This window comes from Neophocaena asiaeorientalis, unplaced genomic scaffold (genome assembly GCF_003031525.2).
Source record: "Neophocaena asiaeorientalis asiaeorientalis breed wild unplaced genomic scaffold, Neophocaena_asiaeorientalis_V1.1 scaffold24, whole genome shotgun sequence".
NCBI lineage: Eukaryota > Metazoa > Chordata > Mammalia > Artiodactyla > Phocoenidae > Neophocaena > Neophocaena asiaeorientalis.
This window is the reverse complement of record NW_020185317.1, coordinates 5,246,678-5,266,409: the sequence shown is the minus strand read 5'-3', so window position 1 is coordinate 5,266,409 and position 19,732 is coordinate 5,246,678. Positions and strand designations below refer to the sequence as shown.

Below are 19,732 nucleotides of genomic sequence, written 5' to 3'. Positions count from 1 at the left end.
CCTCCCCTCCTCCCTACGCCAGGACGGTGGTGGGCACGGGGCAAGATGGGCGGGGCTGAGATGCTCTGGAACTGCCAGTTTTCCTCCCAGCGCCGCGCACCTGCCACCCCCACTCCCTGCGGTCGCAGCCCACTTCCCGCAGGATGCCTGGGCCGGCCGGGAGGGGCGCACCTGGCCCACCAGCGTCGAGCCGGCTCGGGCGGGAGCAGAGGCGAGACGGGCGCCCAGATTAGTGGGCTGAGCGTGCTATTTTTTTTTTAAATCAGCCTCCCGGGGGATGTTGGATTTGGCGGGGCGTGCTCTTTGAAACACTATATTGGGAACCTCACACATTTAAAAAAAAATTTTTTTTTTTTTAATTGCAAACCTTCCCATGGGGTGGGGGGAGCAGGGAGAGAGCGCCCACCACCTTTCCTTCCCCCATCGATGGGAGCGGGGGCGTCCCGGCCGCAGCAGCCGAATGAGAGAGAGCCGGGGGCCGTCACTTCGGAGTTGCTAAGGCGTCCTGGGGGAGAGCGCGCCAAGACCTCTGCAGCCGCTGGCCTAGTACGTACCAACTGGCTGTCCGCCAACTGCGGGATGCGTTCAAGCTCGTGCGACCGCGGGCGAACTTGGAGCGGCGGAGTCTTCGGGCCGCGCCGGCACCTGGGGAGGCGGGCGTCCAGGGCAGCTGGCCCCGCGCGGCCGCCGCCGGAAGGAGAGGGCGGCATCGGGCTCGTGTGGGCGATTCCCGGAGAAATTCGGTGCGCCGGGGCAGCGAGAAGAGGGCGAGCGAGGCAGCGGGGCCGACCTGTGCATTCTTCTCCCAGAAAGCCGGGGGCGCAGCGTCCATTCTCCTGACCCGGCTGGGGCCGTCGCGCGGGGCGCGGAGCGCGGAGCGGTGGTGGGTTGCGTGGTCTGTGGTGCGCGGTGGGTGCGCGCGCCGGCCCCAGAGTTTTGCAGCCACCTTCCGCAGGGGCAGAATCTTTTTGTTGGTTTGTTTACTTTGTAAGAGTGTTGCACTTAGAGCTTTAATTTTCGTCCTGGGTATCCTCTCCTTTGGAATGTAGTTTTCTTTTGGAAAGCGGAAGGAGAGTTTTGTTTGGAAGTGGCTTACAGAAACTTGGCACTGAGGTGCGATGGCAGCGAGAGACTCGTGCTCGTTAAGGCCGAGTGTGGGATTTGCAAACACATCTGGGACATACAAGCTTTGGATGCAGTAGTCTGTGACCTTATTCATGGAGAAACGTTCAAGTGCAATCAAATGCTTATGGGCTGCATTGTCAGGGTTCACAAGGCGCAAGATATGAAACGACACTTCGAGTGAGCCTAATTGTTGTAAGATCTTGGGGGAAAGGATAATTGAATTGGAATATATTTGCATTTATAGGTTCCGCAGACCACGTTTTGCAGCAGGTGATCAGGAGGAATCCTTGACTTGCATATACTTAATTCCTCACTACGTGAGATCCGGGAGGCATGGAAAATTTGGGGGTAGATGTCAATTTAAAATTTCCTTCCGAAAGAGTTGATTTGGAGTAACCTGTCACTACCAATTGGTTTGCCAGTGACGTGTCTGCAAACTTAAGGAGTGCAAAGATCAGAGCTGAGAGGGAGATACTCGGATCTTGTTTTAAAATATTTTGGCAGTTTTAATAGATAATATTAGATTGCATAGGAACTGAATTTTAAAAAGATTAGTCACGTAGGAAATGCTAGGCTGTTTTGTTAGAGAAGTGCGCATGCAATGAAATACCTTCTTAGATTTTCACTTTTTTGAAAAATTTCCCCTCTAAAACATACCAGATTATGACACGTCCTGATTTATGTGTGGGTTTTAAGAAGGCATATTGGGAGAAAGGATGCAGAGGATTTACTTTCTCTATTTCGGGTGGGGACTGATATTTTCCAGAAGACCTAAAAAGCTGCCTCTAGTCTAGTCTAAGTGCCAGTAAAAGTGGCTTAGATTCAGGGGATATCCTTTTTTCCTCCATTTTCCAGCATTTGAAACATTTAATATGTTCGTTAAGTTTTAAAAATTATGTTGTCCTTATAGGTATTACCTTGCATGTAAGTGTTCTCTTGAGAGTTTATAAATGTCTGGCAAGGTCAGCCTTCTTTATTCCTGTTTGACTATTAGTTATTGGAAAATCAAGTCTTGAAAGAAAATGTTAAGGAACCATTGGAAGCTTTCTTGTTTTAATTTTACTATTTTTAACATCTTGCACAAAAGTTAATATGCCATCCTGGTGTTGGAAAAATTTCATTTTCCTTGGCTCTGGTGATTTCCTATTATATGTGAATAAATCAATAATAATAATAAAAACATGGAGGCAGTGTAGATTTTTATTTCATTCTTCCTGCTAATTGTGGATGTAATGAACATGACAGAAATCCTTAGGAATACTATAGCTGATACAAGGAAATTTAGTGAGCTTATATAGCTAATAAATAATTTGATATATCTGGTGAATACGTCTTGTTTCAGAATTATTAATAAAATTGAATAATCTCAGCTAAATTAATTAAAAAATTTTCTTTTTTGATGACTAGTAAATATCCATTGCCCTGTAGAAAAGTTAATATATTTTCATTCTCCTTGTTGCTATTTGGAGAATCAGTTAAAGTATTAGATATTTTCTTTTAATCACATATTAAGAGCATATTGATTTATTATTAAAGATTTTGGGTGTTTGTACCGTGGCTGCTTTGAAAGAAATTATGATGTATGACAAAGTGGGGGAGACCTTTGAAGAATTTATTGCATGAACTTTAAAAATTTAAAGTAAAAGATGGTTGCATGGAAACAGAAGTATGTCAGGTTTTTGTGTCTGTTGATCTAGACTCTGTCCTAAGACTTGGGGTTCATCTATTCCATTATGGTAAGTCAGGTTGTTTTTGTTGGTGCTATTCATGTGCATTATTGGAAATAAAAGCTTTGTACAATTTACCTTTAAGTGTGAAGCTGTATTCTGGATACCACAGAAGCATGATATATTTTATGTTACTTTCATGGAAATGACCATTTTTTAATATGTTTTGAACAGGTTAAGATCTTGCTTGTATAATCATCTTGTGTATGCATATTTCATGTGGAGTTTATTAAAAATAATAAGGAATAAATAATGCCCACTTAAGCATAATACAAGGTTCCTAGCCCCTTTGCTTTGGATTTAGTTTTATTTTAACTGCTTCGTTCATTCTTTTTAGTAGAATGAAAAACAGTACAGTTTTTATATTAAATGCAAATTTCCTTTTTGATCTGACATTTTCAAAAACTAGTGCAGTAGTAGAATATACTCCCTTAAACTTAACAATGGAACAAGTGGGAAATTAGAGAAGTTGATTTTGGGGGAAAAAGTAGCAATCCTCGTCAGAATTCTCACAGCTAAAATATACCATTAAGCTTTCAAATAGTTTTGTCATTTCTCAATACATTGTATTTAGAGAGTTGCACCTTAACTTGTACAGTATGTTAATTTAATAATTTTTAAAGATAAATTTCTGGGGAAAAAATGATAAAATTTATATGTACTGTGTGCATACTACATGCTCGAATGGCACTTAATGTATGTTGAATAACTTGACTGTTAGTTGATTGAAGAATTTCCAGCCATATTATATGAAATACTAGTGTTTACCTGTTGGTATCACAGCTAAGTTAATGCATAGTTATTGTTTAATTGCAAAATAAATCTGATTTTTTTCTAACTTTGATAAATTTAGGGTTATACACTGAAACTTTAATTAAAAATTTGAGGTTTATAAGAAATTTTTTCCAGCTTCATTCAGAATTCAGAAAAAATCAGTAGGAGAGAACATTTTAAGTTTCCTAAATTACTGTTAATTCATTAGAAGCTATATGTTTAATTCATAGCTATTATAGTAATAAGATCCAAAAATATCTTGACTTAAGATATATCCCTGCATGCTTATTAATAAATATGCCTAGTTAAATTGTTTGGTACTTAAAACACATACACAGGAGTGAGGACCTGGGTCGACCTGCTATCTTAAATAACCCATCATGTAACTAAACTACATTTAATTATTTTAGGTTGAGTTCCAGGACTGGGACAAAAATGAGAAGAATTCACTTCCTAGGCTTAAGGCTTATCCTTCCCTAAGCCAGATTCTGGCTTGTCATAAACCTTTCCAGTCTCAACCTGTAGTGTACCCATTGTACCCTTTCCCCAGGCTCCTATACCTTCAGGCTACATTCTCCCAACCTTGGCAATACTTCCGAGGCTTTAAATGCGGTCACTCGCCTCAGATTTCCTATCTCCTTCCTTGCCATTTCCCATCTCTAGCTTTCATTCCCTTAGCGTGTACTGAATCTCATCTAGGTGTTAGAGGAAAACAGTCTGGTGGAACTAATTCACCTTAATCTGTAAGTGACTCATGAGCTAACACTTCCCAAGTTTTTTAACATTTTTTTAGAAGGCTGTTAAGAGGTTGCTGTTAACTTAGATAATTTTAAAGTAAAAATTTCAGGCTGTGTTGGGAGGCAGGAATTTACAGCCCTCTGCATAAATAAGTCAGATTTTACTAGGATTTTGCCCTTGGTTTCTCCCCACTCCTGGCAGAGTCTCTCTTCTTTGGAATGCCATGGACTTCATAAAAGTGTGTGTATACATATATATTTCCTGCATCACGAAGAGGAGGATTCAAGTGTAGTGTTCATGAATGCATTTGAGTCTAATGATCATTTATAGGATTGATGTTTATTAGGGGATAACATTTTAATTCGTCGAAACCAAGAGGAAAGAGACCTGGGATCTCTCGTGCCTGAAATTGACTTAAAAGGCTGCTTTTGGGGCTGGGCTAACATGATGTCTGTTGTCGCCGCAACCACGTGTGTTCCTGTAAAGGGAGAGCATCCGGCCATCTTATGGGAATCCACCACACAGGCTATAAAAAAGGGGAAGTATCGAGGATGAGAGAATGAAAAAGATTGTAGGTAAAGTAGCAGGATGTGCTTTTGTTAGATTGGACCCTAATTTACACAGAGGTTATTCCTTTTGGAATATAAAAGGAGGCTGCTGATCAGATTCTGACTCAAACGTTGGGTTTCATTCAACAGAAGCCTTTATAGAGATGTTGTTCTACCTTGAACGCTTTGCTGGGAGTAGAAGGGGATAAAAGATGAATGAGAACTAGTCCCTACCATCAAGGAGCCTGTAGCCTAAGGTAACCTGTTCTACAGGACCATGGCAGTCTGCTTCTCTGTTCCATGGCTCCTTATGTATTGAAGATAACATTTGGCATAGCATTTATCAGAGTGGTTAAGTGTGTGTTTACTCGTCTGTATCCTGATTCTTAACAGTTTCTCTGTGAAGAACCATTTGAGGAAAGTCCAGTGTTTGGCACAAGCATAGGGGCAGGTTAAGGACCACAGAGGAGGCTGGACAGGTCTGGGATGCCTATATGAGTAGTTTGGATTTTTTCCTCCATGAAGTGGGGAAATTTGCATAGGTGAGTAAAGAGCCACACCTGTACTTTAGGAAGATAAAGTTGGCATTGCAGTATGGGAAGTATTGAAGGTGAGGTAGCTGTTTTCAAAGTTGGGGCAAGAAGCAAGGGGAAAATTAGAATTAGGTGCTTTTGAGGCAGAGAAAGAAAAAGGGTGGTGATGTGGTCTAAGGACATGTAGATTGGAGGAAGGAAGAGGAAAACAAAAACATGAACGGATAAAGAAAATATGGTATATACATGCAATGGAATATTACTCAGCCATAAAAAAGAATGAAATTCTGCTATTTGCAACAACATGGATGGAATTGGAGGGTATTTTGCTAAGTGAAATAAGTCAGAGAAAGACAAATACTGTATGATATCACTTATATGTGGAATCTTAAAAATAAAACTAGTGAATATGACAAAAAAGAAACAGATACAGAACAAACAAGTAATTACCAGTGGGGAGGGGGAAGGGGATTAAGAGGTACAAACTACTATGTATAAAATAAATAAGCTACAAGGATATATTGTACAGCACAGGAAATATAGCTGATATTTTATAATGACTATAAATGGAATATGACCTTTAAAAATTGTGAATCATTATGTTGTACACCTGAAACTTATATAATATTGTACATCAACTATACCTCAATAAAAATTAGAAAAAAAAAAGGAATCTCTACTTTTATTAATCCAGGCAACTGGAAGAGTAGTGGTGCAACTAAGAGAAATGAGAGTTGGGAAGAGTAGATTTGGGAATCTGGAAGAAGGGAGGAAAATGAGATAACATACTTGCTTTTGGACTTACCAAATTTGAGATGTTTGACAATCTCCACATGGTAGTTGAAATGCTGAATTATCAGAAAAAGTTTGGGTTCTCAAACTTTTTGGGTATGAAGATCACTTTTTAAACTAAAAAAAAAAAAAGCAAGTACTCATTAATTTTGCTTAGTGTTTGTTGATATAATGGCAACAACTGTGAATTCAGTTACACTTTTAAATGAGTTTGTATTAAATCACAAAGTATTTATTTACTTTTATTTGCAAAGTAGATGTATATGTGTGAGACAGTGCTTGGTGTATGTTTGGATTTGAGAACACTTTGCAGGAACTCCACGAACCACTGGTCCAAGCTACAGATAGCAGTTTGGAGGTCAGTCTGCTGTAGGTGATATTGAAGCCTGGGAGTGGACGAGATCATCATGGGAGAATATGGAAAGACAGTAGAAATGGGATCTAATATAAAACTTTGGAAAATTCCTGCACTTACAATAGAGTAAGGGAAGGCAACATAATATAGCAAAAAGTCAGGTGAAGAGTGTTTCAAGGAGTGATGTCAAGCTGCAGAGAGGTTAAAGAGAAAAGCTGGTGATCACTCAGGAGTTCCTCGAGAGTTTTGATCGAGGAGTCAGGACAGAAGGCAGGCTGAAGCTTCTTGGAACAGATTGAGGCAGGTTTGAAGGAATAGTTCTTCTTTTCCCCGTGACCATTAAAGACTCTGCCTTACTCTAAATCCCCACGTCCCAGCTTGGAGAAAGTCAGAGAAGCTTTGTTTCCCATATTCATATTAAGTGCTGTGTTGTGGTTCGAGGACAAAGCTGGAGTTGACCAGTCAAGTTTTCTGAGCCAAACCAGCTCCATATTTCACTTAGCATAGTTTAAATCTGGCAGATGACTGATCTTACCCCATAAGGAGCCAAAGTGAGTTTGTTTTTAAAAGGTTCAGGAACAAATCATTACCATTTAAAATAGATCATGGAATAACAAACAACAACAAATGGCCTTAAATGAGTCCATTGTTTAATTCCTCTTCCTCTGGAACTGACCAGGCTGAGGAACATTTAAGCTGGTGCAAGTGGAGGTTTGCTGTATATAGGCCCTTGGTTTAGCTTTTGAGTGAAGTTAGAAAATGGGTAACTGGTTTCTCTTAATTGTGGAATTTATAAAAAGGTCACACTCAGCACGATTGTTCCAGCATCTCTTGAACAGGCCAGGTAACTGGCGTTTGCAGCTGAGTAGATTTACTCTACTCGCAGCTTCCTCTATTATATAGCATTGTGTTAGGATCCTTTCATGTTTACTTTAGATTGGAGAGATGAAGTTTTCTTTTGATTTATTTGACCTGCATGTCGAAACACAAATAGATACAGGGTTTGTAAAAACAGAAAATCTCATAAAAATTTTCTTTTAAATCAAATCAAGTTAATGTATGAAGTGGTGGTGGTTTAAATTATCCCAACAGGCTTTGTAGGAAACTGAAACATTCTGTTAAAGCAAAAAGCTTAGGGAGAAAACTCCTTTCCCAGCAGTAAGTGTGGGCCTTTAGAAAGCCTCCTGGGAGTCTAAATAGTTCACTTATTTATCTTTCATCTGGTGTCTTGACTTTGGAAATGTACGCTGGGTCCTATCAGTCCTTATGGGGATATTATAATCATAACTACTTTCTTACCGGAACATAAGGGATTTCTCTTAGGAACTAGTGGGTTTCCTTTCTTTCTGGGTAAAGATGAGAAAGGATAAAAGTTGAAAATTAATATTTTCTAAAATTTTTGGCTTATCTCAGAAGAATAAAACCTAAGTTTGGGTTTTTAGTTCTCCTTTAGTTTCCCTTTTACATTTGTCCATCATATATTCTTTGTTCTCTTACTGCTCATAAAAAGATTCAAGAAATCTGTTCTAGATTTTCTCATGTAATTTTTACTTTATTCCATAATTTGGGGGAGTATATATGGTGAGATAATTGATGACACCATAAATCTTGCAAGGTTACAGTCCTCTTATAAAAATGATTTTGTGTGTGTATGTGCATACATACATATTTATGCGTGTGTACAGATATTCTTTTGTGTGTGTACTCTTGAGTTGAAAGCCCGTGGAGCTATTGCATTAGGTGTATGAAGGGAAAGTAGGTTTCCTTTCCTCTACCTCAGACACTTTCTAGAAACCCTTCCATTTGGTATAATGTTGTTCAATACAGACTTTAACTTGTGTCTGTAACTCCCAAGAGCTTGTTTTTGTGGGTTAGTGTCCAGCTGGATGATAGATTCTCTCCCCAAAAAGTCTCCCCTGGAGTGGGAGGACAAAGCAGATCCTCCTATGGGTGATTCAGAAGATGCAGGAATGTTTTTTCCAGAGAACTGAGGTGGCATGAACATGACGGTGGTCTCAAAACCTGTAGGAGTTCATGGTGCCCAGAGAGTGTACTAAATAGGGACCCTCTAGTGTAGTTTGCCAAATTTGCCAAATCATGAGAGTCTGCTGAGATGCAACCCAAGGACCTAGGAAATTATATTTTTTCAGAAGCACCCCACATGATTTCTTGGCTGTCAGCAGACGTTTAGTGGGCTCAGATGCAGTCTTTTTTAATGTATCTTGGGAAGTCATCAGGTCACCTGGCAATGCCCTTATAAAATAAAGAACCATAAAATTTGAGGAGGTCAGTAATTGATTAGAGCAGATTGTGGATGACACAGAGGTTCCAGGAGATGGGGGCTTCCCAGGAGTCAGTCCTTAGGTGGTAGGGAAATGCATTCTCCTTGGATGGGATGACTGAAACTGGAATTCTGGGTAGAATTCTGGTTGATGGCATAAAGCAGAAGTTCCAAATGTGGTGATCTGGTGTTCCTAATATTCCTCTGCTTGTCTTATTTCCCAGTTAACAATTGCTCCTTACTTTCTGAGTTGAGAGTGGAGCTTTCACTTTCCTTTGGTGTATGTATTCTTTTGGCCTACTATAATTTTTGCCCTTAGAGGGCTATAGGGTCCTTTTAATCCTAAAGGTGCATTGATTACAAGTTTGTTTCTCTTAAATGGAAGTACTTGCCCAACTCCTCTTTGCCTGTGGAAGGTCTCCAGGCAACTGTGAATAACTTTTAAAGGCTGCTAAGAGGTCAAGCAGTGCTTTGCTGGGTCTTGTTCTGTCTCTTTAAAGGCAGACTTCTCTGCCTCGCTTGAGCTCTAAAAGTATTGGTTCCTTGTCTCTGTCTTAGGCTCTCTGCTGCTTCTTTGGAGGGATCTTCCACCCTCCTTGGCTTCATCCTCTGTCTCTAACCCTGAGACGCACTTAGGCTCCAGTCTGTTATTTTGCACACAGGACAGTTCTACTTAAGCATTCTACCTTGTACCATGTTCAAGTGCCATGTGTTTGAAAGGGAATTCCATCATCCCTGATTTTCTGTATCCCCAATGCCTGTTGCAGTTCTAGACATTTCCTCTCCTTTTCATCACTTACATCTAAGTGATCACCAAGTCTTGTCTGAATTTTTCCTGCCTCTTTTTTTCTCAGTTCTTAAGTATACCACCTTCTATCTTATCAACTCCAGTTCATACTGAAATCTCTCATCCTCTGCCTGCCAGACTAATCTTGCTACTTTTTTTTTATAAAATGGGAATTAACTCTACCTATCTCACAGGGCTGTTGTGAGGATTAGACATAATATAAAGTGTTTGTCATACAGTGTGACACGAAATAAGTATTCAGTGCATGGTTGCATAGTATACTTCTTACCCCCTTCTGAATTTGATTATCCTTCACTTTGCCTCTGTGTCCACACCATGGAAGCAGCAAAGTGAATAGTCAAAAATATGGGATATAGAGCCCTGTGAGGCTTGGTTTGAGTCCCTAGACTTCTGCTTAGCTATTTGTGAGATCTCAGGCAAATTACTTATCTTCTTTGAGCCTTTATAATTTTTTCTTTAAAATGGAAACTATTACTGAATATTGACCATTAAGGTTGATAGGAGAGTAAAATAAGATAACTTAGGCATAGAGAGAATGCTTCCTTAACAGTCAGTTGCTATGCAAATGCTGCTTGTTTTTTATTCTTCCCATACTGAACTCTTAAATCCTATAGTGTCTAACAAATAGGCTTAAGAAGTTTGGAGCAAGTGTGATGAGTATTTCCTCTTCTTTTTGCAGGTTAAGCCCATCCACAGTAATGGCCGCGGCCCTACCCAGGACCCTGGGGGAGTTGCAGCTGTACAGAATATTACAAAAAGCCAATCTGCTTTCTTATTTTGATGCCTTTATCCAACAAGGTGGTGATGATGTCCAGCAACTCTGTGAAGCTGGAGAAGAGGAATTCTTGGAAATCATGGCACTCGTGGGCATGGCTAGCAAGCCCCTTCACGTTAGGAGGCTACAGAAGGCTTTGAGAGACTGGGTTACAAACCCTGGCCTTTTCAATCAGCCGCTGACATCCCTGCCTGTCAGTAGCATACCCATCTATAAATTACCAGAGGGATCACCAACCTGGCTGGGAATATCCTGCAGCAGTTATGAAAGGAACAGCAATGCCCGGGAACCTCATTTAAAAATCCCCAAGTGTGCTGCCACCACCTGTGTGCAGAGCTTGGGACAGGGGAAATCAGACGTGGTGGGGAGCTTAGCGCTGCAGAGTATCAGTGAGTCCCGACTCTGGCAAGGCCACCATGCCACTGAGAGTGAGCACAGCCTCTCCCCAGCTGACCTTGGCTCTCCAGCTTCCCCAAAAGAAAGTAGCGAGGCGCTGGATGCTGCTGCCGCGCTCTCTGTAGCGGAGTGTGTGGAACGAATGGCCCCCACGCTGCCGAAAAGTGACTTAAACGAAGTGAAAGAGCTGCTAAAAACCAACAAGAAGTTGGCCAAAATGATTGGTCACATCTTTGAGATGAGTGATGATGATCCACACAAAGAGGAGGAAATTCGAAAATATAGTGCAATATATGGCAGATTTGACTCCAAGAGAAAGGATGGGAAACACCTCACGCTTCATGAGGTAAAAAGCCCACAGTTTTCTTTGTGCATATGTGGTGTGTTGTGTCTCTTAGAGATTAATTTGGTAATAGTTTGCAGCTAAGGAGATACATTACCTGAAAGCAGTATTAAAGACATTTAGGTTTAGCAAAATGTAACTCTTTAGTGAAAATAGACCATATCTATTGTGTGTGTTAGGGTATTTTTGTGTTGAATTCAAACATGTTGAGCTTTGGAACTACAGTGTAGGGTGACTTTTAGAAAAATATCAGAATTTAAGCAGTGAGAGCATAAAGTCTTTGCATGTACAAGTACAAGGCAGTTTGTCTTTTAATTAAGAAATAAAATGAGATTTTAAGTAGAACAAAAATCATTTTTGTAGACTTTTTTTAGAAAAAAAATTTGTAAACAATAACCACAACTTAAAAGTGATTTTCAGCTAGCATAGAAAACAAAATTATTTTAGATGAATGTTAGAAGAATTATTATAGCTTTGAATATTGTTTTGGTTTGACATTTGGCATTAAAAATTCTCATTTTATTTTTGTAGCACTCTATCCAGAAATACTTTGCTTAAGCAGAAGAATGCATATACGTATGTGTCTTTCTCATTTACTCCCTTTTTCTTGTCTATCTGGCCAACACATCATATTTAAGACTCAAGCATCTTTAAGACCTTAAGACTCAAGCATAAGCTTAAGTCTTTTTTGATATGTTTCCCCCCAAGTGACCTTTCCTTTCCATTTTTATCCCTGTATAATATACACTTCTGTCACAGTAATTTCAGCACTTTATTGTACTTATATATATACTGGTCTATCCCTCACAGTATACTTTGGGATTCTTCAAGGCAGAGATAATGTCTCATTCATTTTTATATTCTCAGAATCTAATGTACCCAATAAATGCTTGAAAAATAAATGCATTTCAAAAGTTAAAAAACGATTTCATAGCTAAAATTTATAGCCATTTATCCGCTAGAAGAAAGAGAAACTCTCCTTGAAAAAAATGTTCAGTTGAATGCAGTATTTCACGTTAGAAACATTAGATCTTCCCCCCCAGACTTATACTTTAACACAAAAAAATATTATATATTTATTGAAAGAGTATTCAATCATTACAAAAGGATGTGAAGTAATTGAATCTGTAAACATTCAGATTCTTTTCTTTACCTATACAAATGTGGGATCATATTTTGTACACTCTTCCTCCAAATGCTTTTTTTTAAACTTAACAATATACTCAAAGCACAGTGTACTATTAGATATATTTTTTAAGTGATTACATATAGAGCTACCTTATTCATTTATGGGTTATATTTCACAATATGAATGTGCTGTTATTTATCTTAACCATTCACTTTTTGATGTCACTTAAGTTGTTTCCATTTTTAAAATTTTATATATGGTAGGATGTGAACATTACACATATATATCTTTACAGACTTGTGCATGTTTTCCTATAGAATAGAGTCCCAACATGTAAAATTATGGGATCAAAGAATAAGTAGATTTAATATTTTAGTAGATACTGCTAAATTGCCTTCTAAAAAAGCTGCAGCAGTTTACATTTTCACTATCGTTGTATGCAAGTGTCCATTTTTCCACTCTCTTGCATTTATCATTTTTAATCTTCCTCAGTCTAAGAGATGAAAAACTTATCATTGCTCAAATTAACTTTCCTTAGTGAGTATGAGTATCTTTTCTTATGTTTAACAGACATACAATTTTATATTCATATCCTTTGTTTTAATGTTGGAGTTGTTTGGTTGTTTTGTCTAACCTTTAAAATATTGGTAAGAACATTTTATATTTTAAGGATATTAACCTTTGTCTTATGTTGTAAACATTTTCCCAGATTATCATTTGTCCTTTGACCTTTCAGACTGGTTGCCATGTGGAAGTTTAATTTTATATAGTAATATTCATTGATCTTGTCCTGTGTGATTTCATTTGTCTAATTCTCTATTCCTTCACCAGTATAGAGTTAGATTAATTACTGTAGCTAAATAATGTATTTTAATATATGGAAAGGCAAGTGCCCCTTCTATAGTACTGTTCTGCAGCCTCTGTTTTTTTAGGTAATCTTACACATTTCTCCTTCCAAATGAAATTTTTAATGCATTTGTCGAATTTCCCCAAAATTTCTGTTGGTGTTTTGATTAGAAATGCCTTAAAGGTATAGATTAATTTGGGAAAAAATGATATATTTACAATAATGAAAACTCCCGTACAGTAATATAGTATATGTGTTTACTTAGATCTTTTATATTCCTCAGTAATTTCTTAATTCATAGGTTTTGCACATTTCTTGTTAGGTCAAATACTGTGTATTATATATGTATATTAAATGTCTGTATCATAAACATACATTGATTTTGCATATATATACAAGTATATAAGATATAAAAGTGTATAATCGTAAATGAAATTTTTTCCTGCTTTTTAAAATTATTAGCACTGGCCGATTTTTGTATATTAACCTTGTCTTCAGCAATTTCACCATCTGATATTTTAAAATAAATTATTTTAGGGCTTCCCTGGTGGCGCAGTGGTTGAGAGTCCGCCTGCCGATGCAGGGGACACGGGTTCGTGCCCCGGTCCGGGAAGATCCCACATGCCGCGGAGCGGCTGGGCCCGTGAGCCATGGCCGCTGAGCCTGCGCGTCCGGAGCCTGTGCTCCGCAACGGGAGAGGCCACAACAGTGAGAGGCCCGCGTACCGCAAGAAACAAAAACAAAAAAAAACACAAAATAAATTATTTTAGATATGAATGGATACTGGTGCTTAATATCAGAAGTGGTTAGCAAAATTAGTCACAGGGGATTCTGTGATTTGATCTATTTTGGGCATATCCTTTTGTAATTGTTACATATTGTTGCCATATAATAATGGACTCACAAGAACTTGTGAGTAGATCTAGAAAATACAGGTAGCATTATAATTTGGATACACTTTGACACTTTCATTACCTATGAACCAATAGAGAAATCTACAAGGTCGTCAGTAATAGGAAACAAAGGGCAAAACATATTGGCTGTTTTAGGTTCATGCTATAATCCAGTTTTCATATAATTTTTAAAACAGAGCAGATGAAACACAGTCAAGGGCCTGTCTTTTTATTAAAGCAAAAGTATGTTAAAGAGATGACTAATAAAGCCTATCAACCTCACTTAAAAAATCCCAACGTACTTTAAAAAAATCCAAAGTGAATTATTTCACACTTTGCTTTTGCTAAGGGGCCCTTTGCTTCTTTGGATAAATAGGCACAGGTGGTATTTACGTAATGAGACCATTGTGGGTTTCCCAAAATAAGGGAACAGTCAAAATGAATGCCAGCGGCTGAGATGTGGGGTTGGGGGTTTTGGAAAGTGTGGCTTGTGAAGCTTAACTTAGACCACTTATTATTTGTAACTCAAGTATGTGAGTCTGGTCTAATAATATAGTTTAGGATAGAAGTTTATGAATCAGGACACTTGCTTCAAACTAGTAACCATTCAAGAGTTTGGTGGAAATCACAAAATCCTGAGGGAATTAAAAGAAAGAAGGTACTGTCAAGTGTACCTTTTAGGTACACTTGTGATAATTTCACATTTTTTCATTTGACTGTTTACAGTGAGAGAAAGATTTTTGAGTTTTTCCAAATTCCTAAGATTAAAGAATATTACTAATTTGTCCTCAGTTTCTAAATAAGGAAATATGTGACTTATTCTTAATTCACTTTTGGTAGTATTTCTGAGAGTTTTCTTCATATAAACACTGAACACTCACTCTCTTTCAAGACATATAAGTAGGTCACGAGCAGATGAAAATCAGGAAGTTACCTATACCTGAAAAAATTTTTTCAACTCACAAGCATATAAAATTCTTATTCTTTTTTTTTTTTTTTTTGCGGTACGCGGGCCTCTCACTGTTGTGGCCTCTCCCGTTGCGGAGCACAGGCTCCGGACACGCAGGCTCAGCGGCCATGGCTCACGGGCCCAGCCGCTCCACGACATGTGGGATCTTCCTGGACCAGGGCACGAACCCGCGTCCCCTGCATCGTCAGGCGGACTCTCAACCACTGTGCCACCAGGGAAGCCCTCTTATTCTTATATGCATTTTTATACTTGTTTCCAAGTATACATTGTAAATATATAATTCTTTACATTTTACAGTAAAGAATTGTAGAATGAATCATCGTTATACACACTGTTTTTAAGCTAGAGAATCAGTGATGGTCTTAGGACATGGCTAGGTATGGCCTGGCCACAGGAGTCAGACCATGAAGATGGTGTGAGGGGCTGAGGCCTAGTTACTGGTGTGGGACAGGTGCTAAGAGACAAACCCAGAAGCAGTACTAGAAGGAAGTCCAGGCAGGCAGAGTTCCGTCTGTCCAAAGGTGTGTTGGCAGAGTATTTGGTAAACTAGTTAAGCAGTATGCATCAAATCTTAAAGAAATGAATGGATAAAGAGAGAGAAACTGAAAGTTGAGAATAGCAAGGCCGTGGAGAATGTAGGGGCTTGTAATATTCAGAAATAAAAGCACATAGAGAAGTCGGCATTATATCAATAGAATATTTGTCAGCAGATAGCAACATCCAGCTGAAGAGCTCTGGAAATCAAAGATAGGAAGGGGAAGAAGAGGAGAATGTGGAGTTACTGGGTAAGTTGTAGACCTAGTGGAAATGCTACAGGAACTGGAGTGCTAAGCAGGTTACTAACATAAGGACCTAGGCCCACAGAATACATGGTGATGCCAAGTTTAGGTCAGTTACCACTGTAGTGTTGAGAAGGCAAGGCTGAGTGTTTCAGAGAAGCCCAACAGTCTTAGTTCTGAGAGAGGGGGATGCCAAATCCGGGAACCTCTTAGACCTGAACATATTACTAGTGAGTTATGATGCTGAATTCCGAACTCTCAGCTTGAGTGGATCAATTTCAACGTCTAATACTTGAAAAGAAATGTTGGACATTCCCTTTTGATCATTTAAAAAAGTGGATTATAGGACTATTAGGGTAGTCTTCTTGAGTCACTTTTGATAAGTCACATTTTTCTGAGAATTTGTCCATTTCATCTAAGTTTTCAAACATATTGGCATAAAGTCGTTTATCGTTTTTAAGACCTAATATTGTTTGTACATTTGTCTCTTTTTCCCTGATCAATCTTGCCAGAGGTTTGTCAACTATATTAATCTTTTCAGGGATCTGCAAACTAGAGCCTGTGAGCAAAATCTAGCCCACCTCCGGATTTTGCACATAAACTTTTATTGGAATACAGCCATGCCTATTTGTTTATGTATTATCTATGGCTACTTTTGAGCTATGATGTAGCATTGGGTAGTTGTAACACAGACTGGCCTATAAAGCCTAAAATATTTACTGTCTGACCTTTTACAGAAAAGTTTTCCAGCTTCTTTTTGAGGAAGCACTTTTGGCTTAATTGATATTTTTAGTTGTGCTGTGTTTGTGTTTACATCTACTTTCTTACAGTTTATTTTATTGTTCTAACTTATATTTCGTCCTGAGTTCATTAATGTTCAGCTGTTCTTCTTTCCTCATGTAAGGAGTGAAGGCCATAAATTCTCACTATGTATTGAATTAGCATTATTCCCAAAGTTTTGATATGTGGTTATTTTATTATTTTTTAATTCTGATTACTTCTCTTTTTATTTATGACTTCTTTTCTTTTTTTTTTTTTTTTTTTTTGCGGTACGCGGGCCTCTCACAGCTGTGGTCTCTCCCGTTGCGGAGCACAGGCTCCGGACATGCAGGCTCAGCAGCCATGGCTCACGGGCCTAGCCGCTCCGCGGCATGTGGGATCTTCCCGGATCGGGGCACGAACCCGTGTCCCCTGCATCGGCAGGCGGACTCTCAACCACTGCGCCACCAGGGAAGCCCTATGACTTCTTTTCTAATCCATGAGTTATTAAGAAGTTTTTTTCATTTCCTAATATGAGGAGGTTTTTCCTTTATTCTTTTTCCCAGTGATTTCTAACTGAATTACATTGTGGTCAGAGAACATGGTTTGTATGATGCCAGCCCTTTAAAATTTGTTGAGATATGAGTTATGGCCCAGTATGTGGTCAGTGTTTTTAATGTGCTTCTGCAGTTGTTGGTAGAGTGTTCTGTATATGTCTGTTTTAACAAGCTTATTAACTCTGTTTTTCAAACCTTCTATAGACTGTTTTTTGTTTTTTTTTTTGTCTGCTTGCTCTATCAGTAGCTAAGAGTTGTGTGTTAAAATCACCTACTCTGATTGTGGAGTTGTCTATTTCTCTATGTATTATGCAGCAACCTTATTAATCTTTAATAATGCATTTAGTTTTAAAAAACTTTTGTTTGATATTAATATAAGTACATATGCTTTCTTCTTGTTAGTAATTTCTTGTTACTTATTTTTTCCATCCTTTTAGTCTTTCTGAATCCATGTTTTAGATACATCTCTTGTAAATACCAATAATTGGATTTTTAAAAAATTCTCTTACATTCCTTGTCTTTTAACTGCAACATTTGGTCCATTTACATTTATTATAATGACTGATGTTTTGAATTTATTTCCTTTATTTTATTTTGTATTTCTTCCCTTCCTCCTCTTTATATCTCAGATTTACCATCTGGAATTAGTGTCCTTTAGCCTGAAGTGCATTATGTAGAATTTTCTTAATGAAGGCCTACTGATAGCAAACTCTGTCCTTCCTCACCCCATTGGAAAATATCTTTATTTTGCCCTCATTCTTAATTGCTACTTATTCTGGGTATCAAATTCTATATTGTCAGTTATTTTCTGTTAGTAATTGAAGATATCATTTCCTTGGCCTTCAGCTTTCATTGTTGTGTTTAGAAGCCAGTGGTTATCTGACTATTGTCTGCTTTTGAAATCTTCTGTTTTACCGTGCCCCAATTTCTTCTCTCCTTCTGACTTCTCAATTTTTCTTAGTCATTTTTACTATATTACTCTTTAGTCATATTTTCAACTCCTTTTATTTCTTTAAATGAAATCTTTGAGGGTCTGTTTCTGCTGTCTGTTGTTTCTGCTGGTTTTTACTTTTGGTTCCTTGTTTCTTTGGATGTTTTATGATTTCTGTCTATGAACTCATATTTCTTGGAACTGTGGAAATGTTTTGAGGCCTAGGAAGAAAATGGATTCTCCTAGAGGCTGTTTTTGCTTCTACCAGGCACCTGTACTCTGCACATAACAACTCTGGGACCCTATGAAAATTAATTCTCAGGCTGTTTAGTGTGAATTAGGGCTGAAAATCCATGTGAAGAGCTGATTTGGGGTTATGAAATCTCAGGAGAGTATCTTCTGTTCTCTCCCATTTAGTAACAAGGTTAAAGACAGGTAATTCTCCTTGCATTCTCCTGTGGGGTATGGGTATATTTCTAATTCTGTCTTGCATCAGGCTGTAGTACTTTCGTATTGTTTTTCGTAGACTCCTCAGCCTCACCTTTGATGGATACTCGGCTTTTCCTGTTATTCTCTTCCCACACTCACCAGCCCAATGAGGGTGTAAAGATTGAAGTTCATCTGGTTTAGCAACTGTCCTCAACTTACTCCTTTGAGATACTGTCTTCATTCATTTTGGCCTGAATCGTTCTTACTGTCTTGCTGGCTTATTGATGCATTTAAGATATTTTTTCCTTCTATTTTAGCCAACATTTTTCCTGTGAGAAATGTGAGAGGGGCTGGTCACGGTACCTAGCCCTCCCTGTGCTAGAAATGAAAGTCTTGATTGCCTTTAGAGCCTCCCTATCACACATCCCTATCACACAGCATTCATGTAGTATTTTTATGCTAACACTTACTTGAAATTTAATTGAAAGTCACAATCATTTGATTGTTAAAGATTATAACTACCAGTAGAGAAAGTTTTAAAATCTAGTTAAAAATAATAGAAAGCTAACTTTAAGAAATCTTTTACATGAAGATATGAATGGAATGTTGGTATTTTTAGCCATGAAAGGAGGAAGTGGAGGAAGTAAGTAAACCAATGAGGGAGAATATCTTATTTTATACTTTTAACAAAATTAGAAACTTAAAACTTTTAAAAAGCTAGCTTGGTGCTGCAGTGGATGATTACTGGTTTTGGAGTATTTGTATCATTTTTCTATTTAAAATATATCATAATAGTTATTGATTTAATTATTAGCAACTGGGAGCATGAAATCGAGAAGACACAGAAAATACATTTTTGAGGGGAAAGCTTGATGAATCAGCTTCATGTTACAACTTGGGGTGAGCTATAATTATTTCTCCAGCCTCAGTTTTTCTACCAGAAGGCTCTCTGAGGGCCTGGAGAGTTCAGTATAGTTTTTCGGTCTGTTGGAGCCTGAATTCAGTAACAAAGATTGTGTTATGTTTTTTTTTCTTGGTTTCTGGTAGGATGATGGAAGGAATCCTAGAATATTGTTTTATTTTCTGCAGTTTTGAATGAGCTGGTACCTCTGAATGTTGTCAATTAAAATATCTTACTGACAATCAGAATTTCTCCATACTAATTTAGATTTATGAGTACAAAAGAGAAACAGCTACATAAAAAGCAACTTGAGAAGGATCTTTCAAGGTCATTGTAGCTACT

The 19,732-nt window shown here is 38.3% G+C and overlaps 1 protein-coding gene across 3 annotated transcripts in view; it reads left to right on the top strand.

Moving 5' to 3' along the window:
- The first annotated feature begins 393 nt into the window (after positions 1-393).
- Positions 394-19,732, top strand: part of NAB1 (NGFI-A binding protein 1) — a 44,673-nt gene continuing 25,334 nt past the window's right edge. Inside the window, exons 1-3 of one of the 3 annotated variants that reach the window (XM_024733651.1) lie at positions 394-546; positions 1,370-1,473; positions 10,361-11,198. In XM_024733651.1, the coding sequence (XP_024589419.1) occupies positions 10,380-11,198 (819 nt within the window). In that variant the 5' untranslated portion in view covers positions 394-546; positions 1,370-1,473; positions 10,361-10,379. Of the gene's footprint in view, positions 547-807; positions 884-1,369; positions 1,474-5,062; positions 5,170-10,360; positions 11,199-19,732 lie in introns of those variants that run through there. The other 2 variants (XM_024733649.1, XM_024733650.1) reach the window with 2 other exon arrangements.